This window comes from Ascaphus truei, chromosome 14 (genome assembly GCF_040206685.1).
Source record: "Ascaphus truei isolate aAscTru1 chromosome 14, aAscTru1.hap1, whole genome shotgun sequence".
Classification (NCBI taxonomy): Eukaryota; Metazoa; Chordata; class Amphibia; order Anura; family Ascaphidae; genus Ascaphus; species Ascaphus truei.
In genome coordinates, this window is record NC_134496.1 from 16,507,801 (window position 1) to 16,532,170 (window position 24,370).

The 24,370-nt window shown below is 54.3% G+C and overlaps 1 protein-coding gene across 3 annotated transcripts in view; it reads left to right on the forward strand.

Moving 5' to 3' along the window:
- Window positions 1-21,611, forward strand: part of SLC29A2 (solute carrier family 29 member 2) — a 46,644-nt gene extending 25,033 nt beyond the window's left edge. For all 3 annotated transcript variants that reach the window (XM_075569854.1, XM_075569853.1, XM_075569855.1), the window contains 10 exons: window positions 2,741-2,940; window positions 3,274-3,413; window positions 6,800-6,934; window positions 7,423-7,520; window positions 13,838-13,928; window positions 14,194-14,309; window positions 14,397-14,502; window positions 16,505-16,590; window positions 16,877-17,076; window positions 21,013-21,611. In XM_075569854.1, the coding sequence (XP_075425969.1) occupies window positions 2,741-2,940; window positions 3,274-3,413; window positions 6,800-6,934; window positions 7,423-7,520; window positions 13,838-13,928; window positions 14,194-14,309; window positions 14,397-14,502; window positions 16,505-16,590; window positions 16,877-17,076; window positions 21,013-21,124 (1,284 nt within the window). In that variant the 3' untranslated portion in view covers window positions 21,125-21,611. The remainder of the gene's footprint in view (window positions 1-2,740; window positions 2,941-3,273; window positions 3,414-6,799; window positions 6,935-7,422; window positions 7,521-13,837; window positions 13,929-14,193; window positions 14,310-14,396; window positions 14,503-16,504; window positions 16,591-16,876; window positions 17,077-21,012) is intronic.
- The last annotated feature ends 2,759 nt before the right edge of the window (window positions 21,612-24,370 follow it).

The window sequence follows — 24,370 nt, forward strand, 5'->3', positions numbered from 1 at the left end:
GACAAAGATGGTACTCAACTGTATTCTAAGAGAGATTAAAAGACCAAGACGATGACCCAAAGTAAGATGGGAGGATGAGATGATTAATGGTGTCAGAACAACGTGGAGAAAAATGGTGTAACCGCTGTACTTTGGAGATCGTTGGTGAGGTTTCATCCAGCAGTGGGGAAACACGGGCTGAAGATGATGATTATTTTTATATATATAGATATATACAATTAAACTACCCAATGCTACATTTCTACATTCACAATGAGATCCTCAATAGAGAGATGAAATATATGGCATTTATTTATATCCGGGTGACTTAACAATATGATGACACACCATCCAAAAAGACCGAATATTAACGGGTAATCCCAACCGTAGTCACCTCACATAATCACAAACACAAATATACAACGATCTACATATACAAACATAATTAAATCAGAACAAAAAACAATATCTCTATCCTAACGATATGTATAGTATACAGTAAGTACCGTGGTGCTGCCTGGGATCACATACCAATACAAATACCAACAAGACCTTGGAAGAAAAGGAAACAAAGCCATCCCACAAGCGGGGAGCTCCAGGAGGAGTCACCCTGTGCCATCCCACAAGCGGGGAGCTCCGGGAGGAGTCACCCTGTGCCATCCCACAAGCGGGGAGCTCCGGGAGGAGTCACCCTGTGCCATGCCACAAGCGGGGCACTCCGGGAGGAGTCCCTGTGCCATCCCACAAGCGGGGAGCTCCGGGAGGAGTCACCCTGTGCCATCCCACAAGCGGGGAGCTCCGAGAGGAATCACCCTGTGCCATGATCCCAAGTGGGGCGCTCCGGGAGGAGTCACCCTGTGCCATGATCCTAAGATGGGCACTCCGGGAGGAGTCACCCTGTGCCATGATCCTAAGTGGGGCGCTCCGGGAGGAGTCACCCTGTGCCATGATCCTAAGTGGGGCGCTCCGGGAGGAGTCACCCTGTGCCATGATCCCAAGTGGGGCGCTCCGGGAGGAGTCACCCTGTGCCATGATCCCAAGTGGGGCACTCTGGGAGGAGTCACCCTGTGCCATGATCCCAAGTGGGGCACTCCGGGAGGAGTCACCCTGTGCCATGATCCCAGGTGGGGCGCTCCAAGAGGAGTCACCCTGTGCCATGATCCAAAGTGGGGCGCTCCAAGATGAGTCACCCTGTGCTATGATCCTAAGTGGGGCGCTCCAAGAGGAGTCATCCTGTGCCATGATCCCAAGTGGGGCACTCCAAGAGGAGTCACCCTGTGCCATGATCCCAAGTGGGGCGCTCCAAGATGAGTCACCCTGTGCTATGATCCCAAGTGGGGCACTCCAAGAGGAGTCACCCTGTGCCATGATCCCAAGTGGGGCGCTCCGGGAGGAGTCACCCTGTGCCATAATCCCAAGTGGGGTGCTTCGGGAGGAGTCACCCTGTGCCATGATCCCAAGTAGGGCGCTTCGGGAGGAGTCACCCTGTGCCATGATCCCAAGTGGGGCGCTCCAAGAGGAGTCACCCTGTGCCATGATCCCAAGTGGGGCGCTCCAAGAGGAGTCACCCTGTGCCATGATCCCAAGTGGGGCGCTCCAAGAGGAGTCACCCTGTGCTATGTTCCCAAGCGGAGCGCTCCGGGAGGAGTCACCCTGTGCCATGATCCTAAAAACAATATCAGATATCACACACAATTACAAATACAAAAATATACAACATAAAACCATCTGTAGAGGGCAACGGCTGAATACACGGGCTGATATTCATCTTATATAGAGTGTGTGTGTGTGTGTGTGTCAGAGTCATGGATTCTCTAAGCTAGAGAGAGATGCAGTATGTGTGCTTTCCAGCATGCAGGAGATTAAACTCCTCTGGACTGGCAATCAGCTACGGTGTTGTAGTTACCTGCTGATTGCAAAGGGGTTTAAAGGAAGTCAGCGATCTGCCAGAGCAGAGAGACTTTCCCCAACCAAGGAGGAAGCTGGTTGGTACAGTTCCCCAGGCCTGCTGGGACTTCCTGGGACTCACACCCAGGAACCTGAGCCACTACCCTGCTGAGGGAGCAGAACTGTCCTGTCTGAAGGTGTGCAGTTCAAAGACATGGTGCACTCACGATAACCAGTACGCTTGCCACCGGTGCTCAGCAGTAGTGGTCCCGCAATGAAGGGAATCCTACCGTCAGTCCAAAGATACAAAAAGGTTGGCACTCAAGTGGTCTTGTGAAAAGATATCAAAAATGTATTTGTGGTTGATTGACGTTTCGGTCCGCTCGCGGGCCTTTCTCAAGAAGGTTCGATCGAAACGTCGATCAACCTCAAATACACTTTTGGTATCTTTTCACAAAACTTCTTGAGTGCCAACCTTTTTGTATCTGTCTGAAGATGTTACAGTTCCAGAGGAATTTCCTGGCAACTCCTGGGATGGAATCCCAGCACCACAGTTAAGGATGATATATTATTTGGAGTGGGAGTTGGCTAGCTAGCCAGTCAGATCGTTATACTGTCATGTCTACTTAGCCTCCCTACTGTGGAGTAGGTTTTGTTTTTATGATTTGGTTTTGCCTTAAAAGGACAGTGCCTAGAATACTTTGTTTCTATGTGGGGAAATAAACCACCAAAGCATTTGTTAAAGCCTCAAATACACTGTGTGGACTCTTTCTGACCCTACCGCAGGGCCGTCCTGCCACAGTAGCTGCTGTGTGTATGTGTGTATATAGGTACTGTTTGTGTGTCTCTCTCTGAGTCTCTCTTTCTGTCTCAGTACTTCCAGTTCCGCCTGAGGACAGTGGACTCCATGGAGCGGTCTGTGAGTGTGAACTCCTCGGAGATGTCGGAGAGTGTGAACTCCTCGGGGAGGACGCACATAGCAGGAGATGACTTTAACTTCAATAACTGGATGACACTCCTGGCTCAGCTGCCCCTGCTTCTCTGCACTCTTCTAAACTCCTTCCTGTACCAGTGGTGAGATGCTCGCTCCCTCCCTCCTCCCCCCACACTCGATCCCTCCCTCCCTCGGACAAGTACCCTCCTCCCTCACTGCGTTCCACCCCTCCGTTCCCTCCCCCTCTACTCTAACCCCCCCTCCTCTATCTCTATCTCCCCTCTCCCTCTCTCCCCCTCTCTCTCTCTCTCTACCCTCCCCTCCCTCTCTCCTCTCTCTCCTTTCTCTATCTCTCTCCCCCCTCTCTCACCTCCCTCTCTCCCTCCCCTCTCTCTCCCCTCTCACTCTCTCCCCTCCCTCTCTCACTATTTTTCTCTCCCCCCTCCCCCTCTCTCTCCTCTCCCCTCTCTCAGTATATCAGACAAGGTCCGTATCACCACCAGCATGCTGGCTATCCTCGGCCTCTTCATTGTCACAGCGATCCTGGTTAGAGTTGAGATGACTGCACAGAGCTTCTTCGATGTCACTATGGTCACCATCTGGTTCATCAACGGTAACTAGTCCTTTCCTTTCTAGTTATGTACTAACCAGCTGGTATGTAACCCAGCAACAGCTAGTCTAGTATTAGATCATATTGTTCTGAGTTGTTGTTGTTATTATTATATTAGATATTAGATATAATAATAGATATTAGTATATGTATATGTGTATATTTATAGAATGCCAAATGTGTACTCAGCGCTTTACATAAGAGACAATACAATAGGTCATTACAATACAATAAGTGCAACAGACATAAAATCATATCGGGAAAGGAAATCCCTGCCCGGAGAGCTTACAATCTAATGTTGTTATATTATTATACTATATCATTGAAATAATTTTTTTCTCATCGTTCTTTTCTCCCTCTTTCCTTTCTATTTTTCTTTCTATTTATTTTGTTCCCACTTTCCACTCTTCCTCTCCTCCCTCTCCCCCTCCCTCTTCCTTCCCCACTTTCTCTCTCCCCCTTTCCTCGCCCCCTTTCTCTTTCTTCCCCCTCTCCCCCTCCCTCTTCCTTCCCCACTTTCTCTCTTCCCCCTTTCCTCTCCCCCCTTCCCCAACCCCCTTTCTCCTTCCCTCATCCTCTCCCTCTCCCCCCACTTCCTCTCTCTCGACCCGCCTTTCTCCCTTTTCCCTGCATCCCCTTCTCCCCTTTCTCTCTCTCCCCCTATTTTTCCCTCCCCTCCCCCCCCCCATTTTTCCCTCCCCCCCCCCCCATTTTTCCCTCCCCTCCCCCCCCCATTTTTCCCTTTTTCCCTCTCCCCCCTCGTTTCTCCCTCTTCCCTCCCTCCCCGTTTTCACCTCCTACCTCTCCCCGGGTCTCCCTCCTCTCCCCTCCCTGTTTCTCCCTCTCTCCCCCCCTTTCTCCCTCTCCCCCCCTTTATCCCTATCCCCCTATTTTTCCCTCTCCCCCCCTTTTTCCCTCTCCCCCTCGTTTCTCCCTCTTTCCCTCCCTCCCCGGTTTTCCCTCCCCCCCCCTCCCTGGTTCTCCCTCTTCACCCCCTGTTTCTCCCTCTTCACCCCCTGTTTCTCCCTCTCCCCCACCATTTCTCCCTCTTTCCCCCCCATTTCTCCCTCTTTCCCCCCCATTTCTCCCTCTTTCCCCCCTCTCTCCCTCTTTACACCCTTCCCCCTATTCCTCCCCCTCTTCCCCCTCCCCATCTCCCTCTTTCCACTCCCTCTTTCCCTGACCTATCTCCCTCTTTCCCCAACTTCTCTCTCTCTTTCCCTGACCTCTCTCTCTCTCTTTCCTCCACCCCCTCGTTTCTCCCTCCCCATTTTCAACCTCTTCCCCTCCTCTCCGGTTCTCCCTTTTCCCCCCTCCCTGGTTCTCCCTCTTCCCCTCCCCTGTTTCTCCCCACCCCCCTCCCTGGTTCTCCCTCTTCCCCTCCCCTGTTTCTCCCAACCCCCCATTTCTCCCTCTTAATCCCTTTCTCCCTCTCCCCCTATTTTTCCCCTCTTCCCCCCCCCCGTTTCACCCTCTCCCCCCCCTCCCTGGTTTTCCCTTCCCCCCCGGTTCTTCCCTCTTCCCCCCCCATTTCTCCCTCCCACCCCTTCCCTGGTTTTCCCTCTTCTCTCCCTGTTTCTCCCTCTCCCCCCCCCCGTTTCTTCCTCTCCCCCCCCCCATTTCTCCCTCTTCCCCCCCCTGTTTCTCCCTCTTCCCCCATTTCTCCCTCTTCCCCCCTGTTTCTCCCTCTTCCCCGTTTCTCCCTCTTCCCCCGTTTCTCCCTCTTCCCCCGTTTCTCCCTCTTCCCCCGTTTCTCCCTCTTCCCCCGTTTCTCCCTCTTCCCCCGTTTCTCCCTCTTCCCCGTTTCTCCCTCTTCCCCCCCGTTTCTCCCTCTTCCCCCCCGTTTTTCCCTCTTCCCCCCCGTTTTTCCCTCTTCCCCTCGTTTCTCCCTCTTCCCCCCCGTTTCTCCCTCTTCCCCCCCGTTTCTCCCTCTTCCCCCCCGTTTCTCCCTCTTCCCCCCCGTTTCTCCCTCTTCCCCCCCGTTTCTCCCTCTTCCCCCCCGTTTCTCCCTCTTCCCCCGTTTCTCCCTCTTCCCCCCGTTTCACCCTCTTCCCCCCGTTTCTCCCTCTTCCCCCCGTTTCTCCCTCTTCCCCCCGTTTCTCCCTCTTCCCCCCCCCCGTTTCTCCCATTTCCCCCCCGTTTCTCCCTCTTCCCCCGTTTCTCACTCTTCCCCCCAATTTCTCCCTCTTCCCCCCAATTTCTCCCTCTTCCCCCCCGTTTCTCACTCTTCCCCCCAATTTCTCCCTCTTCCCCCCAATTTCTCCCTCTTCCCCCCAATTTCTCCCTCTTCCCCCCCGTTTCTCCCTCTTCCCCCCCGTTTCTCCCTCTTCCCCCCCGTTTCTCCCTCTTCCCCCCCGTTTCTCCCTCTTCCCCCCGTTTCTCCCTCTTCCCCTGTTTCTCACTCTTCCCCCCAATTTCTCCCTCTCCTCCCCCCGTTTCTCCTTCTTCCCCCCACCCCGTGTTTCCCTCTCCCCACATTTCTCCCTCTCCCCACATTTCTCCCTCCCCCCCACCCCGTGTCTCCCTCTCCCCCCATTTCTCCCTCTCCCCCCATTTCTCCCTCTTTCCCCCCCTCTCTCCGTCTTTCCTCCCCTCTCTCCCTCTTTCCCCCCCTCTCTCCCTCTTTCCCCCCCTCTCTCCCTCTTTCCCCCCTCTCTCCCTCTTTCCCCCCCTCTCTCCCTCTCCCTCTTCCCGACCCGCATTTCTCCCTCTCCCCCCCTTTCTCCCTCTCCCCCCGCTTTTTCCCTCTTCCCGACCCGCATTTCTCCCTCTCCACCCTTCTCCCTCTCCCCCGTTTCTCCCTTCCCCCCGTTTCTCCCTCTCCCCCCCTTTCTCCCTCTCCCCCCTTTCTCCCTATCCCCCCTTTCTTCCTCTTCCCCCCCCTCCGTTTTTCCCTTTTCGTTTCTCCATATTCACCCCATTTCTCCCTCTCCCCCCACTATACCTCACCTCTCCTTCACATCTCTCTCTTTCTCCCTCTTCCAACCTATCTCCCGCTCCTTCTTTCCCCCAACCTCTCTTCCCCCCTCTCTCCCTCTTCCCCCGTTTCTCCCTCTCCCCCCTTTCTCCCTATCCCCCCTTTCTTCCTCTTCCCCCCCCTCCGTTTTTCCCTTTTCGTTTCTCCATATTCACCCCATTTCTCCCTCTCCCCCCACTATACCTCACCTCTCCTTCACATCTCGCTCTTTCTCCCTCTTCCAACCTATCTCCCGCTCCTTCTTTCCCCCAACCTCTCTTCCCCCCTCTCTTCCTCTTCCCCCTCTCTCCCTCTTCCCCTCCTTTTCCACTCCTCTCGCTCTCTCCCCCTCCTATCTGTCTCCCCCCTCTCTTTCTCCCCCTCCCTCTCTCTCTCTCTCCCTCCCCACTCTACTCTCTCTCCCTCTACCCAGCTTTCTGTGCTATATTACAGGGCAGTCTCTTCGGTATGTTGGGTCTCTTCCCTCAGGGTTACAGCAGTCTCTTTCTCAGTGGTCAGGGTATGGCTGGTACCTTTGCAACTGTGGCAATGCTGCTGTCTATGGCCAGTGAGTATTCCTGCACCGCTCACTCGCCTCCCTTCACTTCTCACTCACCTCCCTGCACCCCTCACTCGCCTCCCTGCACCCCTCACTCGCCTCCCTGCACCCCTCACTCGCCTCCCTGCACCCCCCACTCGCCTCCCTGCACCCCTCACTCGCCTCCCTGCACCCCTCACTCGCCTCCCTGCACCCCTCACTCGCCTCCCTGCATCCCTCACTCGCCTCCCTGCACCCCTCACTCACCTCCCTGCACCGCTCACTCGCCTCCCTGCACCGCTCACTCGCCTCCCTGCACCGCTCACTCGCCTCCCTGCACCGCTCACTCGCCTCCCTGCACCGCTCACTCGCCTCCCTGCACCGCTCACTCGCCTCCCTGCACCGCTCACTCACCTCCCTGCGCCACTCACTCTCCTCCATGTGCTCTCTCTTATCCTATTCTTTGTCTTATTGCCCCCCTCTCTCTCCCCTCTCCCCCCCCTCACTCCCTCCCCTAGGTGGGACAGACCATCGGACCTCTGCCCTGGGATACTTTATCACTCCGTGTTTTGGCACTTTTATTTCCATTATATGTTACCTGTCGCTCTCTCGCCTGGTAAGTAAGTGTGTACCGTGTGTACCATGTTTTGTGTGTGTACGTACGTGTGCATGTGTACATACAGTGCTTGACAAATCACCCAAAAATCTACTCGCCGAACCAAAAAATCTACTCACCACCTAGCTCCGCCCCTTGGGTGGGTGACTGACTGATTGGGTGGGTGACTGACTGGGTGGGTGGGTGACTGACTGGGTGGGTGGCTGACTGACTTGGTGGGTGGGTGACTGACTGGGTGGCCCCAATACATTTTATAAAGACCCCCACCACCCCAACACATATACAAAATACCCCCACCACCCCAATACATATACAAAATACCCACACCACCCCAAAACATATAAAACCTTCCTCTGAATCGTATACATATATATATACTGTATATATATATATATATATACACACACACACACACGTGCGTGCGTGCGTGCGTGTGTGTATACACCTATGTATGTCTATTTGTGAAGTATCTGTGTGAATATCTGTCTTCAAAACAAAATATTCAACAGAGAAGCGGTTAATGTGCAAATTGTGTTTCACATATAAATGTGGTTCTCAGTGCACAAATGGTTAAATAATCCCAAGAATAAAACCCTCTTTTGTGGAACAGGTGGAGAACTCAAAACTTCCGACCCAAATACCGCTCACACAATATCGTTTTCCAAGGTTCTGACCCAAATACCGCTCACACAATATCGTTTTCCAAGGTTCTGACCCAAATACCGCTCACACAATATTGTATTCAAAGGATCCGTCCAAAGTACGATTCCAAAAAAGTGCAACAAGAATCCGTACTATGCTGGCGTTTTCGCCTCGGTCTGATCGGGTCAGTATACACAATAAAAACATTTAAAGAAAAAGATACCCGCGAAAAAAACATGTTCCAAAATAGAATTTTTTTTATATAGAAATAAAAGAAACACAAGTGAGTGCTATAAAAAAGCACTAAATTAGTTAAACAAACATAAAATGAAAACGATACAAAGTTACCAGAGGCCCCTTGTGCGCTGTGAATGTAGCAGTTAGCAAAGGCAACAAAAGTAGCAGTACTGTGGTTCAGCAATGCTGATAGGGAAAGCGCCCGCTCTCAGATTGTCAGTGCAGGCAGTTCACGTCTCAGTAGTTTGCAGTGTAGACCAGCTGATCCATCTCACGTCTGTCTCCACTCACCACCGGATAGGGAAGGCACCCGCTCCCGGCTAGCTGCCCTCAGCTTGTACCGGTCAGGGAAGGCACCCGCTCCCGGTATGATGTGTCCAGTGGTCACGTGACTTCACAATGAAAGATTCACAGACTCACAATAAAGTTGCAGACATAGAACACTGCTCCGCCCCAATCTTTGTATGAATAAGTGCAAAAAAGCACCAAAAAGGGGAATTTATTATAAAAAGTACTAAATAGCAAGATATATATGTATAGCGTAAAAATGGAATAAAAAGCACACAACCTATTTCCTATCCAACGCGTTTCGCATCATAAGGTCAGGAGCCTTTATTTAACGGAGAATTGTAGTAGTTACGTGGGGCGGGGCACATATCCCTATAGATCCGCAGTGGTTTAACGTTCTAAGTAAAGCGATGTTTGTATAATTCCATATTTTGACCCAATCAGACGAGACGATAACGCCAGCACGGTAAGGGTTCATTTATTGCACTTTTTTGGAGTCTTATTTGGATCTGAACTTTGGAATGCTTAACATGTCCCCCCACACCATGGAATGCTTCACATGTCCCCCCCACACCATGGAATGCTTCACATGTCCCCCCACACCATGGAATGCTTCACATGTCCCCCCACACCATGGAATGCTTCACATGTCCCCCACACCATGGAATGCTTCACATGTCCCCCACACCATGGAATGCTTCACATGTCCCCCCACACCATGGAGTGCTTCACATGTCCCCCACACCATGGAATGCTTCACATGTCCCCCCACACCATGGAATACTTCACATGTCCCCACACAATGGAATGCTTCACATGTCCCCCCACACCATGGAATGCTTCACATGTCCCCCCACACCATGGAATACTTCACATGTCCCCACACCATGGAATGCTTCACATGTCCCCCACACCATGGAATGCTTCACATGTCCCCCACACCATGGAATGCTTCACATGTCCCCCCACACCATGGAATGCTTCACATGTCCCCACACCATGGAATGCTTCACATGTCCCCCCACACCATGGAATGCTTCACATGTCCCCCCACACTATGGAATGCTTCACATGTCCCCCACACCATGGAATGCTTCACATGTCCCCCCACACCATGGAATGCTTCACATGTCCCCCACACCATGGAATGCTTCACATGTCCCCCCACACCATGGAGTGCTTCACATGTCCCCCACACCATGGAATGCTTCACATGTCCCCCCACACCATGGAATACTTCACATGTCCCCACACCATGGAATGCTTCACATGTCCCCCCACACCATGGAATGCTTCACATGTCCCCCCACACCATGGAATACTTCACATGTCCCCACACCATGGAATGCTTCACATGTCCCCCCACACCATGGAATGCTTCACATGTCCCCCCACACCATGGAATGTTTCACATGTCCCCGCACACCATGGAATGCTTCACATGTCCCCCACACCATGGAATGCTTCACATGTCCCCCCACACCATGGAATGCTTCACATGTCCCCCACACCATGGAATGCTTCACATGTCCCCCCCACACTATGGAATGCTTCACATGTCCCCCACACCATGGAATGCTTCACATGTCCCCCCACACCATGGAATGCTTCACATGTCCCCCACACCATGGAATGCTTCACATGTCCCCCCCACACCATGGAGTGCTTCACATGTCCCCCCACACCATGGAATGCTTCACATGTCCCCCCACACCATGGAATGCTTCACATGTCCCCCCACACCATGGAATGCTTCACATGTCCCCACACCATGGAATGCTTCACATGTCCCCCCACACCATGGAATACTTCACATGTCCCCACACCATGGAATGCTTCACATGTCCCCCCACACCATGGAATGCTTCACATGTCCCCCCACACCATGGAATGTTTCACATGTCCCCGCACACCATGGAATGCTTCACATGTCCCCCACACCATGGAATGCTTCACATGTCCCCCCACACCATGGAATGCTTCACATGTCCCCCCACACCATGGAATGCTTCACATGTCCCCCACACCATGGAATGCTTCACATGTCCCCCCACACCATGGAGTGCTTCACATGTCCCCCACACCATGGAATGCTTCACATGTCCCCCCACACCATGGAATGCTTCACATGTCCCCCCACACCATGGAATGCTTCACATGTCCCCCCACACCATGGAATGCTTCACATGTCCCCCCACACCATGGAATGCTTCACATGTCCCCCCACACCATGGAATGCTTCACATGTCCCCCCACACCATGGAATGCTTCACATGTCCCCCACACCATGGAATGCTTCACATGTCCCCCACACCATGGAATGCTTCACATGTCCCCCCACACCATGGAGTGCTTCACATGTCCCCACACCATGGAATGCTTCACATGTCCCCCCACACCATGGAATGCTTCACATGTCCCCCCACACCATGGAATACTTCACATGTCCCCCCACACCATGGAATACTTCACATGTCCCCACACCATGGAATGCTTCACATGTCCCCCACACCATGGAATGCTTCACATGTCCCCCACACCATGGAATGCTTCACATGTCCCCCCACACCATGGAATGCTTCACATGTCCCCACACCATGGAATGCTTCACATGTCCCCCCACACCATGGAATGCTTCACATGTCCCCCCACACCATGGAATGCTTCACATGTCCCCCACACCATGGAATGCTTCACATGTCCCCCCACACCATGGAATGCTTCACATGTCCCCCACACCATGGAATGCTTCACATGTCCCCCCACACCATGGAGTGCTTCACATGTCCCCCACACCATGGAATGCTTCACATGTCCCCCCACACCATGGAATACTTCACATGTCCCCACACCATGGAATGCTTCACATGTCCCCCACACCATGGAATGCTTCACATGTCCCCCCACACCATGGAGTGCTTCACATGTCCCCCACACCATGGAATGCTTCACATGTCCCCCCACACCATGGAATACTTCACATGTCCCCACACCATGGAATGCTTCACATGTCCCCCCACACCATGGAATGCTTCACATGTCCCCCCACACCATGGAATGCTTCACATGTCCCCCCACACCATGGAATACTTCACATGTCCCCACACCATGGAATGCTTCACATGTCCCCCACACCATGGAATGCTTCACATGTCCCCCCACACCATGGAATGCTTCACATGTCCCCCACACCATGGAATGCTTCACATGTCCCCCCACACCATGGAATGCTTCACATGTCCCCCACACCATGGAATGCTTCACATGTCCCCCCACACCATGGAATGCTTCACATGTCCCCCACACCATGGAATGCTTCACATGTCCCCCCACACCATGGAGTGCTTCACATGTCCCCCACACCATGGAATGCTTCACATGTCCCCCCACACCATGGAATGCTTCACATGTCCCCACACCATGGAATGCTTCACATGTCCCCCCACACCATGGAATGCTTCACATGTCCCCCCACACCATGGAATACTTCACATGTCCCCACACCATGGAATGCCTCACATGTCCCCCCACACCATGGAATGCTTCACATGTCCCCCCACACCATGGAATGTTTCACATGTCCCCGCACACCATGGAATGCTTCACATGTCCCCCACACCATGGAATGCTTCACATGTCCCCCCACACCATGGAATGCTTCACATGTCCCCCACACCACGGAATGCTTCACGTGTCCCCCCACACCATGGAATGCTTCACATGTCCCCCCACACCATGGAATGCTTAACATGTCCCCCCACACCATGGAATGCTTCACATGTCCCCCCACACCATGGAATGCTTCACATGTCCCTCACACCATGGAATGCTTCACATGTCCCCTCACACCATGGAATGCTTCACATGTCCCCCCACACCATGGAATGCTTCACATGTCCCCCACACCATGGAATGCTTCACATGTCCCCCCCACACCATGGAATGCTTCACATGTTCCCCCACACCATGGAATGCTTCACATGTCCCCCCACACCATGGAATGCTTCACATGTCCCCCACACCATGGAATGCTTCACATGTCCCCCCCACACCATGGAATGCTTCACATGTCCCCCCACACCATGGAATGCTTCACATGTCCCCCCCACACCATGGAATGCTTCACATGTCCCCCCACACCATGGAATACTTCACATGTCCCCACACCATGGAATGCTTCACATGTCCCCCCACACCATGGAATGCTTCACATGTCCCCCCACACCATGGAATGTTTCACATGTCCCCGCACACCATGGAATGCTTCACATGTCCCCCACACCATGGAATGCTTCACATGTCCCCCCACACCATGGAATGCTTCACATGTCCCCCACACCATGGAATGCTTCACATGTCCCCCACACCATGGAATGCTTCACATGTCCCCCCACACCATGGAATGCTTCACATGTCCCCCACGCCATGGAATGCTTCACATGTCCCCCCACACCATGGAATGCTTCACATGTCCCCCCACACCATGGAATGCTTCACATGTCCCCCCACACCATGGAATGCCTCACATGTCCCCCCACACCATGGAGTGCTTCACATGTCCCCCCACACCATGGAATGCTTCACATGTCCCCCCACACCATGGAATGCTTCACATGTCCCCCCACACCATGGCGGTTCTATCTATAGGATTATATTCCAATCTTCATTCTATTTCTATCTCTCCCTCTCTTATCCTTCTCTTCCTCACCTCTCCCTCTATCTTTTCTCTCTCTCTTTACCACTCCTCTCTCTCCCTCAATTCTCTCTCTTTCCCTCTCCCCCCTCTCTGCCCCACCTGTCCCATCCCTCCCCGTCCCTCTCTCTCCCACGCCTCCCTCTCTCTCACACCTCTCCCCCTCTCTCACCCCTTTGTCTCTTTCCCCCCTCTCTCTCACCTCCCTCTCCTCTCTCTCACCTCACTCTCTCTCACCTCCCCCTCTCTCTCCCCTCCCCCTCTCTCTCCCCTCCCCCTCTCTCTCCCCTCCCCCTCTCTCTCCCCTCCCCCTCACTCTCACCTCCCCCTCACTCTCACCTCCCCCTCACTCTCACCTCCCCCTCTCTCACCTCCCCCCTCTCTCACCCCCCTCTCTCACCTCCCCCTCTCTCATCTCCCCCTCTCTCACCTCACTCTCTTCGTTCTCTCTCCACAGGATTTTGCTCAACATTATATCTCTAAATCCAACACGAAAAGTTCTCAGAATTATGAGCTGGAGACAAATACAACAGAACTTTTACATCCAGGTACAGAGAGATACTCTTCACCATTATACAGTGTAGCGTGTGTAGAGCCGTGTATAGCGAGAGAGTCATCTTCACTATGCAGCACGGCGTGTTCGCTATCTGTGTATAGAGATACTCTGCATCACTATGCAGCGCAGCATGTTCGCTATCAGTGTATAGAGATACTCGCATCATTATACAGCGCAGTGTTTTCTTTAAGAGTGTATAGTGATACTCCGCATTATTATACAGCGCAGCGTGTACATTTAACCCCTGCCCCCCACAGATGAGAAAGACGTTACTGAAGGTCAGAAGAAGGCGGAGCTTCTGCTTAATGAGGCGGAGTCTGTCAGGAAGGGAGAGGGGCCACAGCGTGTCTCTATATGCGCAGTCCTGCGGAAGGTAAGGACACCGCCCCCTGAGGGTGCCTCACACACCGGGGGTTTAGTGGGGTAACAGTGTGGGGTAATAGTGGCTTTACCCCCACAGATCTGGATGATGGCTCTCTGTATTGTGCTCACGTTTGGGGTGACGCTCTCTGTGTTTCCTGCGATCAATGCAAATGTTCAGAGCAAGACGGACGCCGAGACATGGAGTGAGTCTCTCCTCATCTCCCTCCCCCTCTCACACTTACCCCCCCCTCTCTATTCTCTCCCCCCCTCACACTTACCCTCTCTCTCCCCCCTCTCACACTTACCCTCTCTCTCCCCCCTCTCACACTTACCCTCCCCCTCTCTATTCTCTCCCCCTCTCACACTTACCCTCCCCCTCTCACACTTACCCTCCCCCTCTCTATTCTCTCCCCCTCTCACACTTACCCTCCCCCTCTCACACTTACCCTCCCCCTCTCTATTCTCTCCCACTCTCACACTTACCCTCCCCCTCTCACACTTACCCTCCCCCTCTCACACTTACCCTCCCCCTCTCTATTCTCTCCCCCTCTCACACTTACCCTCCCCCTCTCACACTTACCCTCTCTCTCCCCCCTCTCACACTTACCCTTCCCCCTCTCACACTTACCCTCCCCCCTCTCACACTTACCCTCCCCCCTCTCACACTTACCCTCCCCCTCTCACACTTACCCTCCCCCTCTCACACTTACCCTCCCCCTCTCACACTTACCCTCTCTCTCCCCCTCTCACACTTACCCTCCCCCTCTCTATTCTCGCCCCCTCTATTCTCTCCCCCCTCTCACACTTACCCTCCCCCTCTCACACTTACCCTCTCTCTCCCCCTCTCACACTTACCCTCCCCCCTCTCACACTTACCCTCCCCCTCTCACACTTACCTTCCCCCTCTCTATTCTCTCCCCCTCTCACACTTACCCTCCCCCTCTCACACTTACCCTCTCTCTCCCCCCTCTCACACTTACCCTCCCCCTCTCACACTTACGCTCCCCCCTCTCACACTTACCCTCCCCCCTCTCTATTCTCTCTCCCCTCACACTTACCCTCCCCCTCTCACACTTACCCTCTCTCCCCCCTCTCACACTTACCCTCTCTCTCCCCCCTCTCACATTTAACCTCCCCCTCTCACACTTACCCTCCCCCTCTCTATTCTCTCCCCCCCTCACACTTACCCTCCCCCTCTCACACTTACCCTCTCTCTCCCCCCTCTCACACTTACCCTCTCTCTCCCCCTTCTCACATTTACCCTCCCCCTCTCACACTTACCCTCCCCCCTCTCACACTTACCCTCTCTCTCCCCCCTCTCACATTTACCCTCCCCCTCTCACACTTACCCTCCCCCCTCTCACACTTACCCTCCCCCCTCTCACACTTACCCTCCCCCCTCTCACACTTACCCTCCCCCTCTCTATTCTCTCACACTTACCCTCCCCCTCTCTCTCCCCCCTCTCACACTTACCCTCTCCCCTCTCACACTTACCCTCTCCCCTCTCACACTTACCCTCCCTCCTCTCACACTTACCCTCCCCCTCTCACACTTACCCTCCCCCCTCTCACACTTACCCTCCCCCTCTCACACTTACCCTCCCCCTCTCACACTTACCCTCTCTCTCCCCCTCTCACACTTACCCTCTCCCCTCTCACACTTACCCTCCCCCTCTCACACTTACCCTCCCCCCTCTCACACATACCCTCCCCCCTCTCACACTTACCCTCCCCCTCTCACACTTACCCTCCCCCCTCTCACACTTACCCTCCCCCCTCTCACACTTACCCTCCCCCCTCTCACACTTACCCTCCCCCTCTCACACTTACCCTCCCCCTCTCACACTTACCCTTCCACTCTCACACTTACCCTCCCCCTCTCACACATACCCTCTCTCCCCTTCTCACACTTACCCTCTCTCCCCCTCTCACACTTACCCTCTCTCTCCCCCTCTCACACTTACCCTCTCTCTCCCCCTCTCACACTTACCCTCTCTCTCCCCCTCTCACACTTACCCTCTCTCACTCACTTCGTACCTCTCTCTCACTCACTCCGTACCTCTCTCTCTCTCTGCACCTCTCTCTCTCTCACTCTGTGCCTCTCTCTCACTCTGTGCCTCTCTCTGTCTCTCTCTCACTCCGTACCTCTCTCTCTCTCTCTCACTCCGTACCTCTCTCGCTCACCCTCTTTCTATCTGTTTTTAGGGGAATTCTTCACCCCGGTGGCCTGTTTCTTGGTGTTTAATCTCATGGATTGGGCGGGCCGCAGTGCTACCTCCTATGTATTGTGGGTGAGTATGTGTGGCACTCTGAATCCCTCCTTTCTTCTCACCCTTCGCCCTTCTCCACTCTTCTCTCTATCTCTCCCCCTGTCTCTCCCTCTCTCCCCCCATCTCTCTCTCTCTGCCCCATACATATCTCTCTCCCCCCCCGCACTCTCTCCCCCATCTCTCTCTCTCCCCCCCCTGCGCTCTCTCCCCCCTCTACGTTTTCTCTCCTTCGCTCCCCCCCTACCCTTATCTCTTCCTTTCTCTATCTCTCATCTTCCTCACTTTGACCCACTTCTCTCCCCCCTAGCCTGGCCCCGACAGTAAGTGTCTCCCCCTGCTGGTGAGCGCCCGCCTTATCTTCGTGCCCCTCTTCATGCTGTGTAACGTTCCCGTTCGTCACTTCCTCCCCATCCTGTTCCCGAGCGACGCTTGGTTCATCATCTTCATGATCTTATTCTCTTTCACCAACGGGTACTTTGTGTCCCTCACCATGTGTCTCGCACCCAAGTAAGTGGCACAGGGACACAGGGTGACACAGTGACACAGACAGAAGGGAGCTATGAGGCTGTCCCTCCCCCCGCAGGGTGACACAGTGACAGACAGAAGGGAGCTATGAGTCTGTCCCTCCCCCCACAGGGTGACACAGTGACACAGACAGAAGGGAGCTATGCGTCTGTCCCTCCCCCCGCAGGGTGACACAGTGACACAGACAGAAGGGAGCTATGAGTCTGTCCCTCCCCCCGCAGGGTGACACAATGACACAGACAGAAGGGAGCTATGAGGCTGTCCCTCCCCCCGCAGGGTGACACAGTGACAGACAGAAGGGAGCTATGAGTCTGTCCCTCCCCCCACAGGGTGACACAGTGACACAGACAGAAGGGAGCTATGAGTCTGTCCCTCCCCCCACAGGGTGACACAGTGACACAGACAGAAGGGAGCTATAAGTCTGTCCCTCCCCCCGCAGGGTGACACTGTGACACAGACAGAAGGGAGCTATGAGTCTGTCCCTCCCCCCCAGGGTGACACAGTGACACAGACAGAAGGGAGCTATGAGTCTGTCCCCTCCCCCCGCAGGGTGACACAGTGACACAGACAGAAGGAGCTATGAGTCTGTCCCTCCCCCCGCAGGGTGACACAGTGACACAGAAAGAAGGGAGCTATGAGCCTGTTCCTCCCCCCGCAGGGTGACACAGTGACACAGACAGAAGGGAGCTATGAGTCGGTCCCTCCCCCCGCAGGGTGACACAGTGACACAGACAGAAGGGAGCTATGAGTCTGTCCCTCCCCCCGCAGGGTGACACAGTGACACAGACAGAAGGGAGCTATGAGTCTGTCCCTCCCCCCGCAGGGTGACACAGTGACACAGACAGAAGGGAGCTATGAGTCTGTCCCTCCCCCCGCAGGGTGACACAGTGACACAGACAGAAGGGAGCTATGAGTCTGTCCCTCCCCCCGCAGGGTGACACAGTGACACAGACAGAAGGGGAGCTATGAGTCTGTCCCTCCCCCCGCAGGGTGACACAGTGACACAGACAGAAGGGAGCTATGAGTCTGTCCCTCCCCCCGCAGGGTGACACAGTGACACAGAAAGAAGGGAGCTATGAGCCTGTTCCTCCCCCCGCAGGGTGACACAGTGACACAGACAGAAGGGAGCTATGAGTCGGTCCCTCCCCCCGCAGGGTGACACAGTGACACAGACAGAAGGGAGCTATGAGCCTGTCCCTCCCCCCGCAGGGTGACACAGTGACACAGACAGAAGGGAGCTATGAGTCTGTCCCTCCCCCTGCAGGGTGACACAGTGACACAGAAAGAAGGGAGCTATGAGCCTGTTCCTCCCCCCGCAGGGTGACACAGTGACACAGACAGAAGGGAGCTATGAGTCGGTCCCTCCCCCGCAGGGTGACATAGTGACTCAGGTCCCTCCCCGCAGGGTGACATAGTGACTCAGACAGAAGGGAGCTATGAGTCTGTCCCTCCCCCGCAGGGTGACACAGTGACACAGAAAGAAGGGAGCTATGAGCCTGTTCCTCCCCCCGCAGGGTGACACAGTGACACAGACGAAGGGAGCTATGAGTCGGTCCCTCCCCCCGCAGGGTGACACAGTGACACAGACAGAAGGGAGCTATGAGCCTGTCCCTCCCCCCGCAGGGTGACACAGTGACACAGACAGAAGGGAGCTATGAGTCGGTCCCTCCCACCGCAGGGTGACACAGAGTGACACAGACAGAAGGGAGCTATGAGTCTGTCCCTCCCCCCGCAGGGTGACACAGTGACACAGAAAGAAGGGAGCTATGAGCCTGTTCCTCCCCCGCAGGGTGACACAGTGACACAGACAGAAGGGAGCTATGAGTCGGGTCCTCCCCCGCAGGGTGACATAGTGACTCAGACAGAAGGGAGCTATGAGTCTGTCCTCCCCGCAGGGTGACACAGTGACACAGAAAGAAGGGGAGCTATGAGCCTGTTCCTCCCCCCGCAGGGTGACACAGTGACACAGACAGAAGGGAGCTATGAGTCGGTCCCTCCCCCGCAGGGTGACACAGTGACACAGACAGAAGGGAGCTATGAGCCTGTCCCTCCCCCCGCAGGGTGACACAGTGACACAGACAGAAGGGAGCTATGAGTCGGTCCTCCCCCCGCAGGGTGACACAGTGACACAGACAGAAGGGAGCTATGAGTCTGTCCCCCCCCGCAGGGTGACAGTGACAGACAGAAGGGAGCTATGAGTCTGTCCCTCCCCCCGCAGGGTGACACAGTGACACAGACAGAAGGGAGCTATGAGCCTGTCCCTCCCCCGCTGGGTGACACAGTGACACAGACAGAAGGGAGCTATGAGCCTGTCCCTCCCCCCGCAGGGTGACACAGTGACTCAGACAGAAGGGAGCTATGAGCCTGTCCCTCCCCCGCAGGGTGACACTTTGACACAGACAGAAGGGAGCTGAGTCTGTCCCTCCCCCCGCAGGGTGACACAGTGACACAGACAGAAGGGAGCTATGAGTCTGTCCCTCCCCCCGCAGGGTGACACAGTGACACAGACAGAAGGGAGCTATGAGCCTGTCCCTCCTCCCGCAGGGTGACACAGTGACTCGGACAGAAGGGAGCTATGAGGCTGTCCCTCCCCCGCAGGGTGACATAGTGACTCAGACAGAAGGGAGCTATGAGCCTGTGCCTCCCCCCGCAGGTGACACAGTGACACAGACAGAAGGGAGCTATGAGGCTGTCCCTCCCCCGCAGGGTGACACAGTGACTCAGACAGAAGGGAGGTATGAGCCTGTCCCTCCCCCCGCAGGGTGACACAGTGACTCAGACAGAAGGGAGCTATGAGGCTGTCCCTCCCCCCGCAGGGTGACATAGTGACTCAGACAGAAGGGAGCTAGGAGCCTGTCCCTCCCCCCGCAGGGTGACGCAGTGACACAGACAGAAGGGAGCTATGAGGCTGTCCCTCCCCCCGCAGGGTGACACAGTGACACAGACAGAAGGGAGCTATGGGGCTGTCCCTCCCCCGCAGGGTGACACAGTGACACAGACAGAAGGGAACTATGAGTCTGTCCCTCCCCCACAGGGTGACACAGTGACACAGAAAGAAGGGAACCATGAGTCTGTCCCTTCCCCCGCAGGGTGACACAGTGACACAGACAGAAGGGAGCTATGAGTCTGTCCGTCCCCCACAGGGTGACACAGTGACACAGACAGAAGGGAGCAATGAGTCTGTCCCTTCCCCCGCAGGGTGACACAGTGACTCAGACAGAAGGGAGCTATGAGGCTGTCCCTCCCCCGCAGGGTGACATAGTGACTCAGACAGAAGGGAGCTAGGAGCCTGTCCCTCCCCCCGCAGGGTGACGCAGTGACACAGACAGAAGGGAGCTATGAGGCTGTCCCTCCCCCCGCAGGGTGACACAGTCAGAAGGGAGCTATGGGGCTGTCCCTCCCCCCGCAGGGTGACACAGTGACACAGACAGAAGGGAACTATGAGTCTGTCCCTCCCCCACAGGGTGACACAGTGACACAGAAAGAAGGGAACCATGAGTCTGTCCCTTCCCCCGCAGGGTGACACAGTGACTCAGACAGAAGGGAGCTATGAGTCTGTCCGTCCCCCACAGGGTGACACAGTGACACAGACAGAAGGGAGCAATGAGTCTGTCCCTTCCCCCGCAGGGTGACACAGTGACTAAGACAGAAGGGAGCTATGAGTCTGTCCCTCCCCCGTAGGGTGACACAGTGACACAGACAGAAGGGAGCTATGTGTCTGTCCCTCCCCCCGCAGGGTGACACAGTGACACAGACAGAAGGGAGCTATGAGTCTGTCCCTCCCCCCACAGGGTGACACAGTGACACAGACAGAAGGGAGCTATGTGTCTGTTCCTCCCACTGCAGTATGAGACACACAGATGGGTCCCTGTCATGGACACGTGTCCACTCACCCTTTCTCTGCTATCCTCTCCCCAGGAAGGTGCTGCCCCACGAGAGTGAGATGACCGGGGCTATAATGACGTTCTTCCTGGCGCTAGGTCTGTCCGTCGGAGCAGGACTGTCTTTCCTCTTCAAGGCTCTGCTATAACAGAGAAGACGGAGAGCTGACCCCGCCCTGAGCATCTATCTCCACCCACGAAGATCTAACCCCACCCCCGGGGATCCTGCTCTCACGTTCTACCTTGTTCCTGCTCTTATAGCGAGGACCTCCTCCCTTCTGCCCCTCCATCCCCACCATGGCCAGGCAGAATAGTCAAATATGGTTAAAAACTGCCTCTTGTATTAAATGGGGGGAGGGGCGGGGCATTATTTTAGGGATTTTGATGCCTTTAAGAAGAAGTTAGTTCTCAGCTGATAGCAAGTTTGCTATTTCACAAACATCTTACAGCTTGATGTGTATTTCTCATAATCCTATTTATTTTATACACAATAATGCAGCATAAAATAGGTCGAAAACCCTAAAAGGACAAATTGGGATACAGTACTGTGCGAAACTTTCCCAGCACTACGGGGGTTAAAGATGGAACATGAATTTAGTAAGAAAACATTGTTTTGGACAAAAAAAAAAAAGGAAACTGGTCATTTGATAGGATTTGAAAGGGAATATTATAATAATAATAATATTATTATATAGCATGCAGTGGATATCCCCAATCTTACCTGTGTATAAAGAAAGGGATTACATCTGTGCTAAAATAATAAAAATTAAAAAAAGAGCAAATGTCATTTTTTTTAACTACATGAAGAGTTTTTTTATTTATTTAATTCATAATGTATCCCGTAGAAATAGGGGCAGTGGGACACACTTATAAGGGGGGGGGGTTCTTATAACAGGGTTTCCTCCTCCTTGAAGGGGCACGTTCTGTCTGTAAAGAAGGGGGGGGGGGGTTGGGGGGAGGGTTTAATACCAGGGTTCCTATTTATTAACAATTTAGGTCAGAGGGAAATGAAAAGGTTGTTTTTTTTCCTTTAATGACTTATATTTTATGATAAAAAATACTTTTAAAAAAAATATCTGGTTATTAATTTACCTCTCACCTCCAAAAAAACAGGCATCAGGGACACATACCTTGCACCTCCTAATACACAGGCATCAGGGACACATACCTCTCACCTCCTAATACACAGACATCAGGGACACGTACCTCTCACCTCCTAATATACAGATATAAGGGACCCATACCTCTCACCTCATACACAGGTATCAGGGACTGACCCCCTCATAATACACAGGCATCAGGGACACATACCTCTCACCTCCTAATACACAGGCATCAGGGACATGTATCTCTCAACCCCTCCTAATATACAAGCAACAGGGACATATACCTCTCACCCCATCCTAATGCACAGGCATCATGGACATATGCCTTTCACTCCCTCCTAATACACAGGCATTAGGGACACACGCCTCTCCCCCTCCTAATATACAGATATCAGAGACACATACCTCTCACCTCCTCCTAATACGCAGATATCAGGGACATGTACCTCTCACCCCTTCCTAATACACAGACATCAGGAACACGTACGTACCTCTCAGCTCCTAAAACACAGGCATTAGGGATACATACCTCTCACCCCCTCCTAATACACAGGCATTAGGGACACCTCTCACACCCTCCTAATACACAGGCATTAGGGACACACCTCTCACCCCCTCCTAATACACAGGCATTAGGGACACACCTCACCCCCTCCTAATACACAGGCATTAGGGACACACCTCTCACCCCCTCCTAATACACAGGCATTAGGGACACACCTCTCACAACCTTTTAATACACAGACATCTGGGACACATACTGCTCACCTCCTAATACACAAGCATCAGGGACATACAGCGGGGCCCCAGGGCATACGGCGGGTTCCGTTCCAGGGGCCCGCCGTATAGTGAAAATCGGCGGAAAGCGGATACGGCGATTTTCAGTTCTGCGCATGCGCGGCCTATGGTCTGCGTGCGCAAACTACGGTATGCGCGCGCAGACACCAGTCTGCGCATGCGCGCCGGGCGCAACCGCCCCTTCTACACATGCGCGACTGGGAATCAAAGATGGCGGCCCCCCTTCTCGGTGCCGCTGTATCGGCGGAGCGCCGAAAAGCGAAGCGCCGAGAAGCGGGGCCCTGCTGTATACCTCTCACTCCTAATACACAGTCATCAGGGACACGTACCTCTCACCCCCTCCTAATACACAGATATCTGCGACACGTACCTCTCAGAAAGAAAATATAAGGTGATGTCGGGGCCATCCAGGTTCATGCCTTTGTTTGGTAATCCAGGATTTCTCCCCGGCATAGCTGGAGGTATAGGGGGATTTTACAGGTGGGAGACCTGTTAGTGAAGGATAAGCTCAGGCTGTGGTCCCAGTCTGCACTGCAGCACGCGCGCCTGGTTCACAGCGCTTCCCTGCGATCTGAGGTCTGCGGGAAGAGGGAGAGATTGCGATGGGGGGGGCGTGGCAGGGTTTTTGCAGGGGCGTGGCCATGACCTCTCGCGGCTGGTTCGCCCTCATTGGCTGAACCACCGGTGGGGGCGTGGCCACGCCTCCGTCGCAAACTGTAAACTCAATTTCACTGTCTTTGGAAAATCATATAGTACGGGCGCGGCTGCACCTTCCGCGCGAAGGTGCGTACTGGGCCCAGCCCCATTGAGGGGCGCTGCTTGCACGCACAGCGCACGCCTCGGCACTGGGACGGGCAGCCTCATGCTGTTTGAGGAACTGAAGGAAAAGTACAATCTGGAACAATCCGTGGCACCTACAGAGGTCCCCCGCGTTCTCCCCTGAAATCAGTTTACTGTTAAGCTCGAGGCTCGGCGCGATGGGACCGCCATCAAGCCGGCCCTGACTGGTGGGCTCAGTATCTAGCACGTGACATCATAATGCACATAGCCTGGTGGCAGATGAGGAGAGTCAGCTATAAAGTTTACACAGAAAGCAGACGAAGAAAGACAGAGGAAGTCAGTTGGCGCGGTGAGGAGAAGGCATTAAAGGAAAGTGATGGGAGGGAGAGAGATGAGGGGAGGAGGGATGAGGTTGGTTTCTTAGGCCGCGTTCATAGTCTGCGCGATGACGCACACCGCCACAAACAAAAGGCCGTAAGTCAATGTGACAAGCGCGCACGAGAGCGACGGCGCGGCCGATTTTTCCCGCGACAACATTTTTTATTTTGTTGCGCGACGGAAGGGGTCACCTGCGCGGTTCGGCCAATGAGGGTGAACCGCTCACGTGACGTCACGGGCCCGCCTCCGACACGCTCGTCCCATTGCTTCTCCTCCTCCCACAGGCCACGGCTCGCCTCTGCAGCAGGAGCGCGGGACGCCATGCGCTCCGTC